We start from the raw sequence: 18,337 nt of genomic DNA on the forward strand, positions 1-18,337 counted from the left end.
TTTCTGGCTAAGAGCGCTGACACTGATGGATTAGGTAGTGGCGAGAACATGCTGGGAACTACCTGTGTGCTGCAGCACTGAAAGACAGTCCATTAGTGCCAGAATTAATGCACTCTGGGACTTTTAATTCTTCATGATATCTATTTCCATATTTAATTACGGGAAAGTCATAGAAAAAAAGTTTCAAAGCACCTCCATCCATTTTTATTGTCAACAGGAATGGCGATTAGTAATTCTTCAAGTTATATTGCAATGTTCACTTAAAATAATGCACCTCCTTGCTGAGTTTGCTTCAATTAAACCATATTTTATTTGCTAATGACATAGCAAGTTGACAGCGACCTTGAAGTTGGTATTGTCAACACTTCTTGGCAAAAAGAGTGTGGTGATTTAGAGTTAAGAGTGCATCAATTTATTCTTCAGTCTGCCTGTGTTCTTAAAAGGTTTTTTAATTCCATTATGCATGGGGTATTTTACCTGAGTAATGTACAGGTTAGTGTGTTAAGTAGCAGTCAATTTATATTATTTTTAATGCAGAGCTTAAGCTGTATATGGAGAAGGAAATAATGTTATTCATGCTTATTGAGTTTGAAAAAGAATAGGCTGTAGTTGTTAAAATTGCCTTTGGAGCTGACTCACTAAAGTGTTCTTTGTAAATGTCAAATATATATTGACCTTAAAGTTTCTTCATGGGCACTTACAAACATTTAGCTATTGAATTAGAGTTCTGTATTGAAACAATTATTCTCCTGCTATTATGTGAAACTCTAACAAGAAAAGCAAAATATTTTTTAAAGCTATCCTTAGTTTGCAGATATCCAGCTGTTGTGGTTAATTATTAGTTTTTGTGAAGCTAGGAAATTATTATTCACCAACAAACAAACAAAAATCAAATTATAAATATTTATGGACTTTTAAATCCTTGATACTATGTGGTTTCATGTACACTCATGGAACAGGGCATGTGTTAAGAAGTTTAATATTTCCAATAAAACTAGTGCATAATAAAACACTCTTCCCATAATTAGGGCTCCAGAGGATCTTAGGAGAAAAGATGGCAGAAGTATGCATATGGGAATGAAAATGGCAGGAGCTAAATAGAACTAATGTCTACATTTCAGTCTGCATTTCAGTGTGTCACTTTGTGGGCTTATCAGAGAAGTCATTTGTGTTTCTTCATTTCATTAAAAAACGTTAAGTGCAATATGTGATATAGAGACTTACTGCTCCATTATGAAGCAAACAATACTGGAAAGTATTAGCCAGTACTAAACACTCTGGATACCAATATTAAACACTCTAATGAACAAGGTATGTGTTACATCTAGGTAGATCTGTTTTGTGCCATTTGAAGATAATATTGTATAGAGATGGGTGAGGTAGAGTTGGATTGGTTTATATATAGAGAGGGAGAGAGAACCGTCAGGTTCCAGAGCAGGTGAATATACTTTTAAAATTCAATACTAAAAACAGTTAAAATAAGTTACTGTCACAAGAATAAGGTGGGCCCTGAAAACACATATCTCAGGTGTCAAGGACTAGAGTAAAAAGGTACATATTCATATAGTAGAAACTGTATAATGGGTGCATGGCCAAATGGAAACCAAAATGGCTGCTTAGAACAGAACAAATTTTGCTACAGTCTGCCTGATAAGTGCAGCGTTTATTAAAACATCTTACACTTTCTGTCCAAGGAGATGTCTGCGGCAGAATTTTGCTCCAAACAGGGAAGCCTAGCTCAGTTCTTTGTGTCAAAAGAGAAACAAGTGGAGAAGGAGACAAAATGGGCTCCATCCCTTCTAAAACAGCAAAAAATGCAACTGAAAAAGAAAAAAACCTGGATGCCGTACTTGGGAAGGAGTTTGAAGCAAAACACATCTCCTTAAAAACCATGATTGTGGAAATCTGGGAGGAATTACCGGTAATGGCTCCTCTGGAAGACATTATTGAAGGCATTATTATTGGAACGCAAACTAGCACACTGACGTCTGTTTATGCACCAAATAGTGGTCTGTTCACTTTTTTTGCAAAAAAACTTTGGCCAAACTGGCAACTCCCCCCCCGCAAACCCTCCTTAGATGATTTACTAATTGGTTATTTTAATAGGAACATAAAAGGATTGATATGTGAGGATCTGGTTGATTCCCTGTGGGGGGCAATGTAGGAGTGCAACAGAGCGTAAGAAAGGCAGAGATCAACTGAAACTGGTGAGGTTGCTATGAGAGTGGGGGCTGAGGTGGGAGATGAATCCAGGAGACATGACTCATACGACTGTGTCCCTAGTGTGCTGCTTGCGATCCAGAATAGACTTGCTATTAAACTTCCCCCTCCCCACTCTTAAATGCAGTGAAAAGAACACAAATAGGAGAGAGAAAAATAACAGAAAATGCCCCAGTCTCTTCAACATTTGAATTCACTTCAGTTGAGCACACTACTCAAGTATGCCGCAACTTTAGGAAACTTTCTCCAAAATATTACAAATCCCAATAGCTAGAAAAGGGTTCAGGTACTTATGCATTCACTTTACCCACAATTTAAACAAATTTTATCAGACAAGTTGATATAGAAACACTAAATATGGACATAGGACTCTGGAACAAAGTTAAACCCTTCAGTATTATCTCATTACACAAAGAGGTATTTAAAAGCAATCTTGATTGCTAACTGGCAAGTTCTTCATAGTTGTGATTATCCATTTATATACCATGAGAGAAAAAAGTTCTTTCCAGAAACCACTGGATGGTGCTCTAATCCCATTACTGTGAAGTACTAGATTCAGTCGTGGTCCTTGAGACTTTATAGTCCTGTTCATAATGATATTATAAGATGCTTCCCTTCCCTTCTGTTCATAGAGATAACTGACTGTTTACCCTTGTGCTTTTCATTCAGTCAGGTCACATTAGCAAGGGACCTGTGGCACTCTGAGATGTTGTTGGACTCCAGCTTCCATCAGCCTCAGCCAGTATGACCAATGAATGGTCAGGAATGATGGGAGTTGTTGTCTAGTCACATCTAGAGGGCCAAAGGTGAATGAAGAATTCATAAGCAAGTTATACCATGTTAGGCTTTTGGCCATGTGCCTTGGCAATGTCTGCACTGAGAAGTGGCTCTCCAGGGTTTCAGACAGGATACGTTTCCAGATCTACCTGGAGATGCCAGGGATTGAACTTGGCACCTTCTACAGTAGTACCTTGGTTCTCAAACTTAATCCGTTCTGGAAGTCTGTTCTAAAACCAAGGTGCGCTTTCCCATAGAAAGTAATGCAAAATGGTTTAATCTGTTCCAGACTTTTAAAAACAACCCCTACAACAGCAATTTAACATGAATTTTACTATCTAACGAGACCATTGATCCATAAAATGAAAGTAATAAACAATGTACACAGCGGGTGGCGCTGTGGGTTAAACCACAGAGCTTAGGGCTTGCCGATCAGAAGGTTGGCGGTTCAAATCCCCGTGACGGGGTGAGCTCCCATTGCTCAGTCCCTGCTCCTGCCCACCTAGCAGTTCGAAAGCGCATCAAAGTGCAAGTAGATAAATAGGTACTGCTCCAGCAGGAAGGTGAACGGCGTTTCCGTGCGCTGCTCTGGTTCGCCAGAAGTGGCTTAGTCATGCTGTATGCCGGCTCCCTCGGCCAGTAAAGCAAGATGAGTGCCGCAACCCCAGAGTCGGCCATGACTGGACCTAATGGTCAGGGATCCCTTTACCTTTACCTTTACTGCAGTCACACAATCAATAAATCAGTAGCTGAACTGGGTTCCACACAGTCACAAAAACAAAACAAAAAAGAGCCGCAAAAACACAAAATAAATAGCAAAAACAGACGGACCTCAGCATAACACTCAAAACGGAAGTGTGGCACTCAAAATGGAACATGTTTGACTTCCGAAAAAAGTTCGCAAATCAGAACACTTACTTCCGGTTTGCAGTTTTTGGGTTCCAAGTTGTTTGAGTACCAAGGCGTTTGAGAACCAAGGTACCATTGTACAGATAAAGCATGTCACTGATCTATGATCCTTCTCTGTAGTGGGAGGGGGGATTTTCTTTTATTTTTATCAGTCCTTTTATATTTCAGCTAGGGCATCAGTCATGAATTGTTTTTACATACAGATCAGCTCCTTATGAAGAAGGATGAAAAGTATGTTAATTTATAGGATCTGAATTCATAGGTGTCACTTTGTGGATAAAATTATGTACACGAGGTGCAAATTACCTGATAATAACCATCAACGGTGATCTTTCTGTAGGCCTGAATTATGCAATATTTGATTTGATCAAAGCCAGCGTGGAACAGTAGTGTTGAACTTGGACTTGGGAGACCTGTGTTCAAATAACTGCTTGGCAGCTATAATATATTGATCACAAGCTAAATGCTGATTAATCTTTTCTTTCAGGATTGTATTTACCCTACCATGAAACATAAAGGAGTGCAATTTGGCAATTTGACAGAAAAGCGGCATGAATTTAAGCCACGTGAGGGCCCCGGACCTGCAGATTATGACGTGATTCCGTATGTACATCTTAAGACAATTTAGAATCTGGGTCTGTTTGGAAATCATGCTAAATGGATGCCCTGATGGGAAAGAACCAGAGTAAGCCTTGGGCTCATGCTGTCCCCGTTCTCTAGTGTGGGCATGAGAAGGACACTGGAAACATTTGCTTCCATTTTTCAACTGCAGCTTGTCATTGTGTCTGAACCCTAAACTGTTGTGAATCCTAACTATGGTTTCTTTGCAATGAGCTTGATTCATCTCCCATGGTTTGAAGTTGGTGTGAACAAACCATAGCTAATATTGATCACAGTCTTTTGGGTTAGGATGAAATGACAAGTTCACTGTTAAAAATGGAAATTGTGTGAGGGCGAGGCATGTGAAGCTAAGGCTAAAATGCTACAATGTATGTTTGTATTCTAATAATAAAGGGCGTATATTTTCAATAGTAAATGCAAGAAATTAAGAATTAGTTTGTTTTCTCATATCTGCCCCATACATAGAACCTGGAAGCATGGAGGCAAATCTCCTGAAATAATACCCTGAATTTCCCTGTTCCACAGTTTGTAGCCTGCAAGCTACCTTGAATGTCTTTCCTTCCCTCCCTTTCAGAATTTCATCTGCAACCATTTTATTTATGTGAAGGTTTTTGTAGGCCACCCTTTAGGACATAGTTGTGACAAGGCAGCTTACATCACAAAAAAACCTCTCCTTCACATAAATGAATTCCCTCCCCTCTCAGTTGGATTGCCGCTCAGGTGGGGGCAGCTTTCAGGAGGTAGATGCTGAAGGAATTGTCCACCACATAGCAGTTAGGTTTAGGTAAAGTCCCACCTACATCATTGGAATTTCTTTAATTAAGCCTAATTGCTGTGGGGTGTGGGTTGGTTTTTTTTTGGGGGGGGGGGAGTCATATTGTGCAGGGAAGAAAAGAGCAAGAAAGGGATGCAGTTAGAAGGGGAGGAAAGAGAGATAAAAGCGAAAGAGATGGAATGTATACGTGTGTAAGAGATAGAGAAGAAGAGAGGGCGTGGTGTGACTCTTGCTCCTCCCACCACTGGCATGTGACCTGCGACAAGTTTCTTTCCAAGGCCATTTTTCTCTCTGGGATGTGGGTAAAATGTTCCTCATTTAAAGGGATACAGAAGTGGAGGGTACTGAAGCTGCCCTAGACTACTAACTTCCCCCTTGAAGGCACCTCTCTGAGTTTCTTTTCTGTCACCTCAGCTAATTGCCAGCTGGTGAGAAAATGGCCTAGGAAGATGGACAGCAGGAAGAAAATGGTTCAACACCACTTTTCTGAGTGTCCCTTTTGCACTTGAAATGATTCCACCTTGCTGGCACCAGTTTAACGATCAGTGGTGCTTAAAGTTGCTGAATTGGGGATGTAATGATAAACATTAATGTTGGTGCTAGAGGGTTTCTTACACTAATCCTAGAAAGAATCATGAGCAGCTTAAAACTACTCTGCTTTACCGTTGCTAATTAAATTAATTTTCTTAGTTGTATGTGGATTTACATTATTCCACTATCTGAGCATCTGTTCCAATTTAATCCTTTTCTACCATGCTCTATTAAGAAAAACGGGGGACTGGAATCCTGTACTGCACAATTAGATACTATTCCCCACCAAATTCTGTGGTTATGTAAAGTAAGAAGACCTTTGGACAATACTAAGAAGCTTTTGAATGTTTTGAACAAAGGTTTCTCACAAAGTTGTAATACTCAAGCAAGGTTGCGGTTCTAGGTTCACTTGAGGCATTATTTCCCATGTTTAATGGTTATTCAGCTTCCTGGCTGTCTTCTGCCTCCACTGTGATTTTTTATTGTAGTTCACCTATGGCAAGGAAACTTGAATATGAAAACAGAAATTCATTGGATACGTAGAATAGCACTACATAAACTTTGGCTGTCCTATTAGTGAGCAAACTAGACTCTCATCTGTTATAGCAAAGAGCAGCTGTTTCTAATATACTCTTGTGGGGAGAGGGTGAAAGCTTTCACTGTGCATATTTAGGTGCACAGGCACATTTAAGAGATGACTCATAAATCTCTTCAAACTTTCTAAAGGGAAAACGCAGTGCATTATGAAAATGTCAACATCAGAAAGGAAGACCAGAGAAAATATGACCTCTATGTTCCACGGTATCATGAAGTAATAGTATTACAGGAAGAAAAGAAGGTAATGCCAGTTCAACACTGTATTTTGTAGTACTTTAAATGTTATTTATAGTGGGACAGAAATTCTAGGATTTGAAGAACTGCATAAAATAGAAAACATACTTCAGTTCGGGCATGAAAGAAGATTTCTCCAAATGGGTGGAGGAAATCATTCGTTAGAGCACTGCTGTATAGAATTTTGCTGAGAACAAATGTGTGACGTTTTAAAGAACTGTTTGCAAATTACAACTGCTGAGAGATTGTTACAATATTGCAGTATTGTTTGTTTTGGGGGACAAAATACTGTGTTGGTGCAAGGGATTTTAGAAGTGATCCCATTCTTCCCAGTGGGCTTCACTGAATCATAGAATTGTAGAGTCGGAAGGTACCCCAAGGGTAATCTAATCCAACCCACCCCCAGTCCATTTTAGGATTGAACTGTAAGATAATTCTTTTAAAAAGGAGAATATCTTGAAAAGGGGAACCTTTTTTGGTCTGTAGGTGATTGTGTGCTTCAGAGCTCTGTTCAGGGCTTTCAAAGAGTATTGTGTGCTTCTCTAAAGCAGCTGTAGCTTTTGCAACAGTCCTGCTTTCTGCAGGCACCACTTCTGCAGACTTCAGTTCTACCACCCATCATCTGCTTTCTGCAGTCAACCGGTTGTGCAAACAAGTTCCTCTTGGGGGATTTGGTAGTGGAGCCAATCCTGCAGGATCTCTGCCCCACCTTCAGTAGATGTTTGTAGAGCCTAAGCCTGCTGTCTGGATGGGCATGATATTTTAAGTATAGAAATTAGTGCTAAATTTATCAGAGAGCATGAAAAATTCAAACCATGGGCAACTGGAGTATGGTGTGAGAAATAATTTGAGACTGAGAGGAGTTCCTGAAGAGGTGTTATATGCTCTGATTGTCTTGCACCGTTGAGCAACCTGACCGCTGAATTCTGCACCAGCTGAAGTTTCTGAACTGCCTTCAGAGGTTGCCCCATGTATAATGTGTTACTGTAATCAAACCTAGAGGTTACCAGGGCATAGACAATAGAAGTTAGGCTGTACCTGTCCAGATGGGGCACATCTGGGCCACCAACCAAAGCTGATCTTATCTGATCTCTTATTAGAGTAGACATAGTCTGTTGGGGATACTATTTAGAAATGTTTGTCATATATAGTAGAGTCAGCATTGCATCAACGATGTTGAGGCATGGTGATTGGTACTTTGCATGCAAATTTTCTAGAGGAAATAGATTGGGAATGATGTCATGATTGGCAAGGGAATGGAAACACTCTATAAAGCCTGAACATACTTTTTGATGAAATATTTTACTTTTTGTTGCTATGCTGTGTTGAGCTGCTGGTGACTGGGTGCAGGATACGATTTGTGTACAGTTGAGCCGCAGATTGGTATTGAATATTTCAGAAAGACTTATGTTTTATCAATACTTTTGAAAATTGTATGCTGCATTTAAAAAAATGATGCATTCCATTCAGGAGAGGGTTTCTTGCAAGATTTGGTGGGCTTATTTGTCAGAATCAGTAATAGGAATATATTTTTCTAAACTCAGAAAGATGACAGGAAAGAGCAAGGGTGTCAGAGTGAAAGAGACGTCGTAATAAGACTGATGATTGTCTGTAGTACTCATCTTAGCTTTTCAAGCTTAACCCTTTTGTTCATCAATCAGTCAAAACTGGCAGGTAGTGACCATTAGGAGGATTCATTAGCACCCTGCAGCATGTTTGTACAGGGTGACCCACATCTGTCTTCATTAGAAGTTTTCTAGTTGCCAGTAGTGAACAGATGGGTCATTATTGCCTACGTTGCCCTTTGGGTGTACCTGGAGGACAGGCAAAGTCGTCCTAAGCAGGACACACAGTGTTACCTCACAGAGAGCAATCAGCTTATTTTGAATAATATTATTCTAGAAACTGACTTTTGTTGCTCTTTACCTGCTTGTCCTTGGAGCAGGTGAAAAAAGTGCAATCAATGTCTAACATTTTTTTTACAAATTTAATTAACCTCTGGACAACAAATAATCCAGAAATCAGAGGATATGTTTATTTATTTTGCATGTAATAATAATTATTTTTGGTCAATCAGTTGCATTTTACTCAACTGATTTAAAAGTCCTTGATTTTTTTTTTAAATAAATCTCTATTTTTCCAAACTTCAGGAAATGCATGTTATGTGCCTTAAATGTGAGAACTTACAATTTAATAATAATAATAAAATCTATTCTTTGAAAGAAATTCCATCTTCACTGTGCAGTCCTAAATAGGCCTGGTAAGAAGTAAGTGCCATTGTCAACTGGGCTTACTCCCAGGAAGATTTCTGCAGGATTGCAGCCTTAATGTTTTATTTTTCATCAAAGTTTGGAATGTGAAATATTCCCTATTATTCCTGCTCTGGTATAAAAATGCCTTACAAATATATTCAAAGCTTGTCAGAATTTTTGAATATTGTTTAAAATATGCTAATATTTATTTTAGCTGTGGACGTTCTGCTTCTTTTGCTGTGGTTCTTGCTGTTTGAAAGGAAGAGGTGTGATTGTATCACCCTGAAAGCAAATTATCTGCTTTGAGAGTTTGCTATCTCTACTTATTTTTGGACATCCCCCAAAATCAGAATGTCGTATTTTAGGCTGTAATTTAAAAACTTTATTCTGATCAACCATTACAAATGAAGCCAGTTCAGTATAGAAGTTTAGAGTGTTGGACTAAAACCTGGGAGACCAGGGTTCAAATCCCCACTCAAGCCATGAAATTCACTGATCCTGGACCACCTTGCCAGACCACCTTCAGCTTATAAGAAGAAAGATGGGATATAAATATAACATAATTTTTAAAAATAATAAAATCTCCCCACATGCTCCATAAAGGCAAGAAATATAAATAACTAGCATAGCACTTTTCACTTACCTAGTGGCTACGTGGTGCTAGTTATCCCTACTGCTTTTGAAATTTCCAAACGAGAAAAATACAGCTTTTAAAAAAAGCTTGTTTTGCCATCTAGTGTAGCTGTACAGCTGTGTGAAGGAATTGGTTTTCTAAATGTACCTGTTGAAGTTACGGCTGACATTTAGAGCTACTGCTGGCATTTGCAACTTTTATACCTAATGCCATCTTGTGTTATATTGTCAGCCAGGAACATGAGGATTGAGTAGTTTGAAATGGCAATATAAGAGAAAACATATAAGCTCTGAATACCCGTAACTGGTTATAATGTCAAAATCACCCATGACTAGGCTGCATTTATCTCCATCGTTACTCTTCTGTCTTTCTTTGGAATTCGGCTTTTTAAAAACAAATAAGTATATCTCAATATTTTACACTTCTATGAGCATTATTATGACTAACAGAAAATTATGTTACCGAACCTATAATTAAAAATAGCTTTGAAGAAAGTATATACCCTTTTTGGGAGGAGAAAGTCTACCTTCTACAGAAACAAAATAGATACTGTACACAACAGAATAATTGGTCCTTTAAATGCAAGAAGCTACCCTCCTTGTATTTCTTATTGATTGCTGATTATTCGTGACTAGCTATTCAGGCTTGAGACATCTGAAAGTTTACCACCCTCCAGAGATTTTATTTTAAGTGTTACCAATCCCTGAACATTTCAGGGGCTGGACGCTTCCTTTGTTAGTGTAGTGCCCCCATGCAGAAGGATCATCGTAGGGCACTAGCTCACAGTCCCTCAGGATGAAGACACACAAGTTTATACTCACGTATATGTGCATTTGATGGATCTGGGGTTTTTTTTTAAAAAATATCTAAATAGAAGTGTCCACTCAGGATTGAACCTTCAGTTCCCCATGATGTTCTGATGAAAATTATTATTGAGGAAGCTGTTATTTTAATAATTATAAAAAAATCAGATAAGTAAATCCATGTGTACATTTAACCTACCTTCTAGGCCCTCGGAGAAATCTGTGCTGACAAAATGAGAGGACGCATGGTAGCAAGGAGATGGTTACCATTTTCATTTGTGCCATTGAAATCCGGGGACATACTCCTCCCATGTTCTGAAAAGTTATAACCACAACTTACACTGTGTTGCTTTTTAAATAACCTTGTTCGTCTCATAGATTTTGTGAGATACAGGCAATAAAAGATGGCAATCTCTTCCGTATTTTGTTAAAGGGTGGCCATGTCCTAGAGCTCCTACGTTCTGAATGTCTGGCAAGAAGGTAAATATCTCTTGGTATCTGAATGGGTTTAATCCATTTAATAAAGAATACAATTACCATGATTGTCAGAAATAATACACTCCGGAATGAATAAAGCACTCACTTGTAAAGTTGCAGATACAGCAAATTAACAGGACAATAAAAGTACATGTTTAATATTTCACATGGAGGTGATTTATTTAACAATCACTGGTACTTGGCACATAAAGTGTAGCATTAATTGTTTGTCTTGTATTAGGTGGAGTACTTGGTTTTTATTACTGTCTTCTACTGTTATTTCTGTGATTTAAAATATATTTCATTTCTGTAACGATAAAGGAAACCAGCAAATGCAGTTTGCTTTCACTTTGCAGAAAGTATCAACACATACTGACTCCTCTTTAGAAAGTAGACAAAAATAAAAGATGCTTGTTTTTTGTTCTTGCTTCCGTCAGCTGGCTCCTGTGACAGCTCGGAACCAAAACATGAGCAACCCAATTTTGATCAACAGGATATTGGAGGATATGGCATTCTATTTAATTCAATTAATTCATTCTATTTAATTGGTCCATATAGCCTAGCACTGTCAATTCTAAGTGTTTCCCAAGACCTCAGAGCCTTCTCAGAGTCGCTACTTATAGATAGCTTCAACTGCAGATGCCAAGGTTTGAATCTGGGTTTCTTGTGTGCTGTACCACTGAGCTTTGGCCTCTCCCATTATTTCAGGAGTGGGGTATCTTCTACCCACAGGTCAAACTTTGCCCACCAGGCCATTTTGGGGAAGCCACACCAACTTGCCCTAAACCTGACATCATACATGCATGGCTCTGTGAACTGGCACAGCTGACAAGTGGGGAAACTGGAGCTGGAGGGGTGGTGGAGCTTGGTTGACCAGCCCAGCTGACGTGTGCGGAAAGCTTTCTTTCCTGCGTGTGTGAGCTGTGCCAGTTCCACCGCCCTTCTCACTCCAGCGAGCTGGAGGGACAGAGTGACTTGGTTGACCTGGCACTGTGTGTGTAAATGGGGAGCTGCCTGTATTCAGAAGCAAATGTTTGCAATTTGGACTTGCAGAAACATTGAGATTTGAATTGGGATCTTTGCAGTCACACTCTTAGTGAGTATACACCAACTCTCCTGGCTACATCTAAAGCTGAGTTCACACATTTCCTGGTAAGCCCTTGCTTTTCTCCCTGAGCAAAGCTTCTAAGTGATAGCATGAGCCAATTTACTATTGACCCGTTCAACTTAATAGAGACAGTTCTGTTGGAAGGTTATCTCTGATAGATATTTTTGTTTCTGATGGATCAGGTCATTGGTGAAGACTCATCAGAAACACAAATTTCTGTTATTTGGTTGTCTGTGACATCCCTACCCATAACAAACAATTAATAGTTCTATCTTTGCTACTCTGCCGGCAAGGTGTGGGGAACCTTGGACCCTCTAGATCAGCCTTTCTCAACCTTGGGTCCCTAGATGTTGTTGAACTACAACTCCCATCACCCCTAGCTAGCAAGGCCAGAGCTCAGGGATGATGGGAGTTGTAGTCCAACAACATCTGGGGGACCCAATGTTGAGAAACACTGCTCCAGATGGTGCTGAACCACAGCTTGCATCATCCCCAGCACCCATGACCAGTGGTCAAGTATAATGGGAGTTACAGTTCACCAACATCTGGAGAGTCAAAAGTTCCCCACACCTGCTGTAAGTTAACAGGATGGAAAGGCCCTTGATGATACAAGTCTTGCTTTTCTTAACCGGCCTCACTTGTGACCTGCAGTTTTCGTACATGCTTCCAGATCTTGGGTGTTTTGTAATAGTTTCAATGTTGATGACATTCCAGTACAACAATCTTTCAATTACTGTTGAAGTGAAGAAAATTATATGAACAGTGAATTTTTAAAAAATGACTATAAGCCACAGAGACATTCTTTATGCTACCATAATTTTGCTGCAGTAGCGGGGATATTTCACGAATACTAGCATGCTTTCTTGAATTACTCTAGAATAATGCTGACATGAATTACTTTCCCCTGAAGATAAAAATGTATTGGGGACATTTGTTGTCAACTGCACAGAGGACAAAAAGCTTTTCTTTTTTTAAAGTACAAACAATTGAGGCAACCACTGAGGTGAATGCTTTAATGTTCTAGCTAATTAAAATGACTATTATTCTGTTACAATGGTAGCTGCTCCCAGAGGCTCATCGTCACTGTTGCATGACAGTTTTCGCTTGGCTAATTAAAGAAATTTTTCCATGCAAACATGCTTTCATGTCTCCATGTTTTAGGCCTTTTGCAATCATTTCTTTCATAATTGGCTGCATACATCTTACATAAGGATGGTTACGCAACGAACTCAGTAATAATGCAGTGTATAAGTTCTGCTTTTGATTTTAAAGTTGATTCCAGCTTTAGGGTTACCTCTATTCCTTTAAAGGTGCTTTCAGAGATCCATATTTATTTCAGCTTCATTTTTGGGTGGCTTCTGAATGAATTCTGCTTTTACCATCAAGTCAGTTGATTCAGAGCGGGTACAGACGGCCAAAAAATGCTTATATTGCCATATCAGGCATTCTGAAACTATGACGTTATTCTGTCAAGAAATTTAAGCTTCAGAGTCTTGGTTGAGGGAAGTGCTGTTTTGAGAGAGTGGGGAAGATTGAAGGTGATGTGACCGGATCCCTGTTTGTTCCCCATGGTGGGCTGCATGAAGTTGCTATTGCCACAGCTGGTGATACCTTCATACCCCGGATTTGTAATTAGATGCTCAGGCAGTAGTCCTTGGCAAACTACTACTTATGTTTGTTACTATGACTGAGCAATACTACACAGTGACTCTGTAGGTGAATGGGCATGTCTGGTTCTTAGTGGTTTCCACTGAGGTCTTGGGGGCAAATGGAAGGACAAATCTGTTCGCAGAAGCAAAGCCTGGTCCTCCGAAAAAACTAGGGGCAGTTTTGTCTCTGAACCCCGATATGCCCTACCCTTTTTGATAAGAAAATTACTTACTTTCCTCTTCCTTGGCAGGCATCCTTTGAGAGTGCATTTTCTCTCTCTGATGTATGAATTGTATTTGAGCCATTAATGGTAGTTTCAAATATCATGGTTTTAAGTGACTTTATAAATGACTTGGGTGAAGGAATTGAGGGGATGCTCGTCAAATTTGCAGATGACACCAAACTGGGAGGGGTAAGCTAATGCTGCAGAAGACAGAATATGGATTCAAGATGACCTTAATAGATTCGAGAATTGGGCCAAAACTAACAAAATGAATTTCAGTAGGGACAAATTTAAGGTTCTGCATTTATGCAGGAAGAACCGCGTCACAAATATAAGATGGGGAACACCTGGCTTGAAAATGATACAGGTGTGAAAATGATCCAGGGGTCTTCGTAGACCACAAGCTTAACACGAGTCAACAGTGTGATGCAACAGCAAAAAACAAACAAACCTGATGCTATTCTAGGCCGCATCAACACAGGTATAGTGTCCTGATCAAGGGAAGCAATAGAACTGCTCTATTCTGCTTTGGTCAGATGCCACCTAGGATACTGTGTCATGTGTGCAGAGGAGGGCAACCAAGGGTCTGGAAACCAAGCTTAATGAGGAATGATTGAGGGACTTGGGTATGTTTAGCCTGGAAAAGAAGAGACTGAGAGAAGATGTGACAGCCATCTTCAAATATCTAAAGGGCTGTCACAAGGAAGATGGAGCAAGCTTGTTTTCTTCTGCTGGAATGAGATTCCGACTGAATATCAAGAAGAACTTTCTGATGGTAAGAGCTGTTGTACAGTGGAGCGGACTCTCTTGGAAGGTGGTGGACAACTCTTCTTCCTTGGAGGTTTTTAATCAGAGGTTGAATAGTTATCTGTCATGGGTGCTTTAGTTAAGATTCCTGCAATGCATCGTGTTGGGCTAGATGACCCTTGGGACTCTACAATTCTGTGATTCTAAGCTCCTGAAGGTAGTTGAGTTTCTTTAATGGAGCTCTTTGAATTTCCTTGTAACTATATTCTCTTAATTTATTGAAAGGGTTCCCTTTCTGAGATTAAATAGGACTGTGTTCGACTTCGTGAGCTCACTTTTAAACTCCATGTTACGCTGAACTGGGTCATGTTCTGGTCGCCTTTTCAAGTTAAATGCCTTTTGGAAGATAACAAATAGCAATGGCCGTGCAGTATTAAGAGTGTGCTTTTAGGAAGTTTTCAGATGAGTTTAAATGGGAGGGAAAAGGATGTCACAACTGTGAAAGGTTAATAGTAATCAAGTTGCATTAGTGAACAAGAAGAGAGACTTCTTAAGAAGTATAAAATATTTATCTGCTGATGGAATTTTCAGTAGGTGAGTTCTCTTAGAATTAATCTTACTTTGATGCTAATTTCTTTATGAATATTTATAACTTCTCCAGTACAATTTGCAATTGCTTTAGTAAAATCTATACATTAGTAGCTGCACTCCTTCTCTCCAGAAGTTAAAATGACTATTGAGACTCTAAGACAGACTCATAAGTTTGTTCCTCTAACCCTGCACATAGTAATGCTAGCAAATATCTGGTATAAGAATCTTCATATATATTTACTGGGCAGAGAGTTTACAAAGGTACTGTTTCTGCACTTATTTAAGCTTAAGGAAATAATAAGGCAGAAAGCAGAACTTCATGCTGATATATCAGCATCTCATTATCTGGTTTGCCAGCATAAACTAGGACAATTGATATATTTTCCCAGTGAAATACAGTCTTATTCTTTTTAATTATTATTATTTGGGGCCATAAAGTGTTCATAATGCAGATATCCAAGTCACCCTGCCCCTTACATATTATTGATGGATTGCTAAGGTATTTTTCAATCTTTACTACATAACTTGCCATTTACCATTTTAAACTGAATTAAGTCTTTTAAGATTTAATTAGTTCAGTTTTGTCTATACTGAGTGCACTTATTTGCTTTATTAAAACACAGGATGTACTTGAGCCTTGAGTTAACTAAAATTTATGTTGCAATTATGCAAATTAGTACTGCCAATACAAAATCTTTGGTCTCTTGTAAGATGGAAGACTTGCATTAAGCATTAGCCAATCAAGCACTGGAAATTGGTCAGCAAAAGTATTTCTACATCTGTGCCTCCCTCATTAATTCAATGCAACCTTCTGCTATGAGAGACCTATTTTCTCTTAGAGCCTTGGTATTCTAGCCATTTAGCTGAAAGCCCGGTTGAGATAAGAACCATATGGAATGCACTTTAGGTTAATAAGCATTTATTTTAAAGTGTATTTAAATTTGTTTTATGGCACTTCATTGAACAAGAGCAAGTATACTTAATGAGATAAATTTTCATAAATACTCCAGCCTTTACCTTTTGGGCTCATTTTGAAAAAGGAATGATGATTATATTTCAATTTCCATTGCCTATGTGGGGCAGTGGGAGTGTAATTCGAATCTCCATGGGGCCCTGACTGCACACTTGCCTTTAGACTACCTGTCCTGGCTGCCTCGTTGCTTCCTGACCATTGGTCTTGAAAATCTGATGCATATAAGAAACTCTGAGCAGTCTGCCTCATACTCTTCAATAATTGGAGTAAATGGACATTTCATTGTGTGCACAGAGTCAGGCCTTCTCAAAGGTCCATAGGCAGCCAGGCCACTCTCGTCTTTTGAGCCCCTTTAGCTATAATAATAATTTAAAAATTATGACCCACACAAACAAAATAAAGCACCAAGAAAAAGAGCGAGACATATATCATTTAACATAAAAGTAGGTCTTCTACCAAATGACGTCTCTTTTTCCCTTAATTTTGCAGCTCTAAGCTGAGTGTGTGTGTCACATTTCATCTGATGTGCATAAGGACAAATTGCAAAACTTATCAAATGCCAAAGTATTAATAATTGTCTAAATCTGAGCCTCCTTTGACCTTGAGATCCAAGACAAATGGCCCCCGAGTCCTCCCCAGTTACCCCTTCGCAGAGCATTTCCTACTTTAAGACTGAGTGGCATAGACTAGGGTGGGGAATTGGATGTGGTTAGATGCTAACTCCTTGTAGTCCCAGCCCCATGTTCACGGACGATTTCCACAGTTTCCTACCTTTACAATAGATCCTATTTATGTTGCACTTCACCTTTTTCCAGTTATGTTCCCTCCTGCACACCAGGAAAAACTGGTTGGGGATGTATACATAGTTGTTGTGTTTCACAATTTGAAAGCAAAATATTTTGGTGCTGCAGAATCCTGTTTGTGCATTCAAAAGTGGTGTGGGTAGAATGAAGCATTCTTGGCACTGAAATACCTTCCTTCTGCCGCAATGTTGATAGCCTAAACTGAAAGCAGTGCTATTTTTCTAGAAAAAGAGGTGCCAGAACTCTCCATGAACACCTCCTTTACTCTTACAATGGCAATGGAACCTACCTTAGAGGTGCCAGAACTGAGTTCCAGTGAAAAAAGGGCCTGACATTTTGCAATGTGGGTGATCTTTCTCGGTTGAGAGGAAGGAAGCTATGGACTGGCTTCTCTGCAATCTGTTCTTATTTCAGGGTCTTGGTTGACACTGGAAGCTGTTTGCATGGTGGAAGGAAGGCTCTTTCATTGCTCATTCACTGTGCTGTTTGATCTTTGCCCTTGGCCACAATTTTTCAGAATCTCAATAGTGAAAAGAAACATCCCATATCTCCTCAAAATGTGACTAAACAGCTGATTCACATAATTGCCTAAAACATTTTACATTTGAAAGCTTTGGATTATTTCTGTGATTTGAGTTCTATGTTCTGTGGTTTTCTCAGGGTTTTCTCTTTCGTTAAGTTTCTTAAAGGGAAGCCTTTTATCGCAATTATTTAATGTATTTATATTCCACCTTTCTGTCGCTGCTCTTGTTCCAGAGTTAACACAGCCTGCAATACAAAGTATGTGCTGTATTTGATGCTATTTCAGTCATAGTTGCTGTAACTGTTTTGCAGGGTGTTCCAGGTCCTGGCCAGTATTACATAAGAAGTCAGTTTGAGAAGCCAGTTAGTGCAACACGAAGTGCTCCTTTCCTTTCACTTGCCCAAGTAAGAAGTAATACAGCTCTTTTTCTTTCTTTTTTTCATTTCCCATAATGTTGTTACATTTACCCCACTTATCTGAGCAGTGAGAAGTTCCAGGGATGGCATTACAGTGGTACCTTGGTTCTCAAATGTAATCCATTCTGTAAGTCTGTTTGACTTCTGAAATGTTCGAAAACCAAGGCGCGGCTTCTGATTGGTGGAAACAATAGCCAACAGCTGCACCAGATGTTCGGCTTTTGAAAAATGTTTGAAAACTAGAACACTTACTTCTGGGTTTTCAGTGTCCGGGAGCCGAAATGTTCGAGTACCATGGTGTTCAAAAACCAAGGTACCACTGTACATGAATTTATTTCCTTTGCATAAGAGAGCATGGTGGAGATTTCTGGTACCTTTGTGATAACTTTTTACCGGTATATAAACACTGATTGTGGAAGCATGTACACTCCTTTAGCAGGTACCATAAATGCAACAAATTTCCAAATCACAGC

The 18,337-nt window shown here is 39.3% G+C and overlaps 1 protein-coding gene across 1 annotated transcript in view; it reads left to right on the forward strand.

Moving 5' to 3' along the window:
• Nucleotides 1-18,337, forward strand: part of STPG2 (sperm tail PG-rich repeat containing 2) — a 218,030-nt gene that overhangs the window by 16,511 nt on the left and 183,182 nt on the right. Inside the window, exons 5-7 of the mRNA XM_083571386.1 lie at nt 4,394-4,509; nt 6,560-6,671; nt 17,760-17,852. Coding sequence (XP_083427512.1) covers nt 4,394-4,509; nt 6,560-6,671; nt 17,760-17,852 — 321 coding nt within the window. The remainder of the gene's footprint in view (nt 1-4,393; nt 4,510-6,559; nt 6,672-17,759; nt 17,853-18,337) is intronic.

This window comes from Podarcis filfolensis (assembly GCF_964270895.1).
Source record: "Podarcis filfolensis genome assembly, chromosome: 9".
In the NCBI taxonomy this organism is placed as follows: Eukaryota; Metazoa; Chordata; class Lepidosauria; order Squamata; family Lacertidae; genus Podarcis; species Podarcis filfolensis.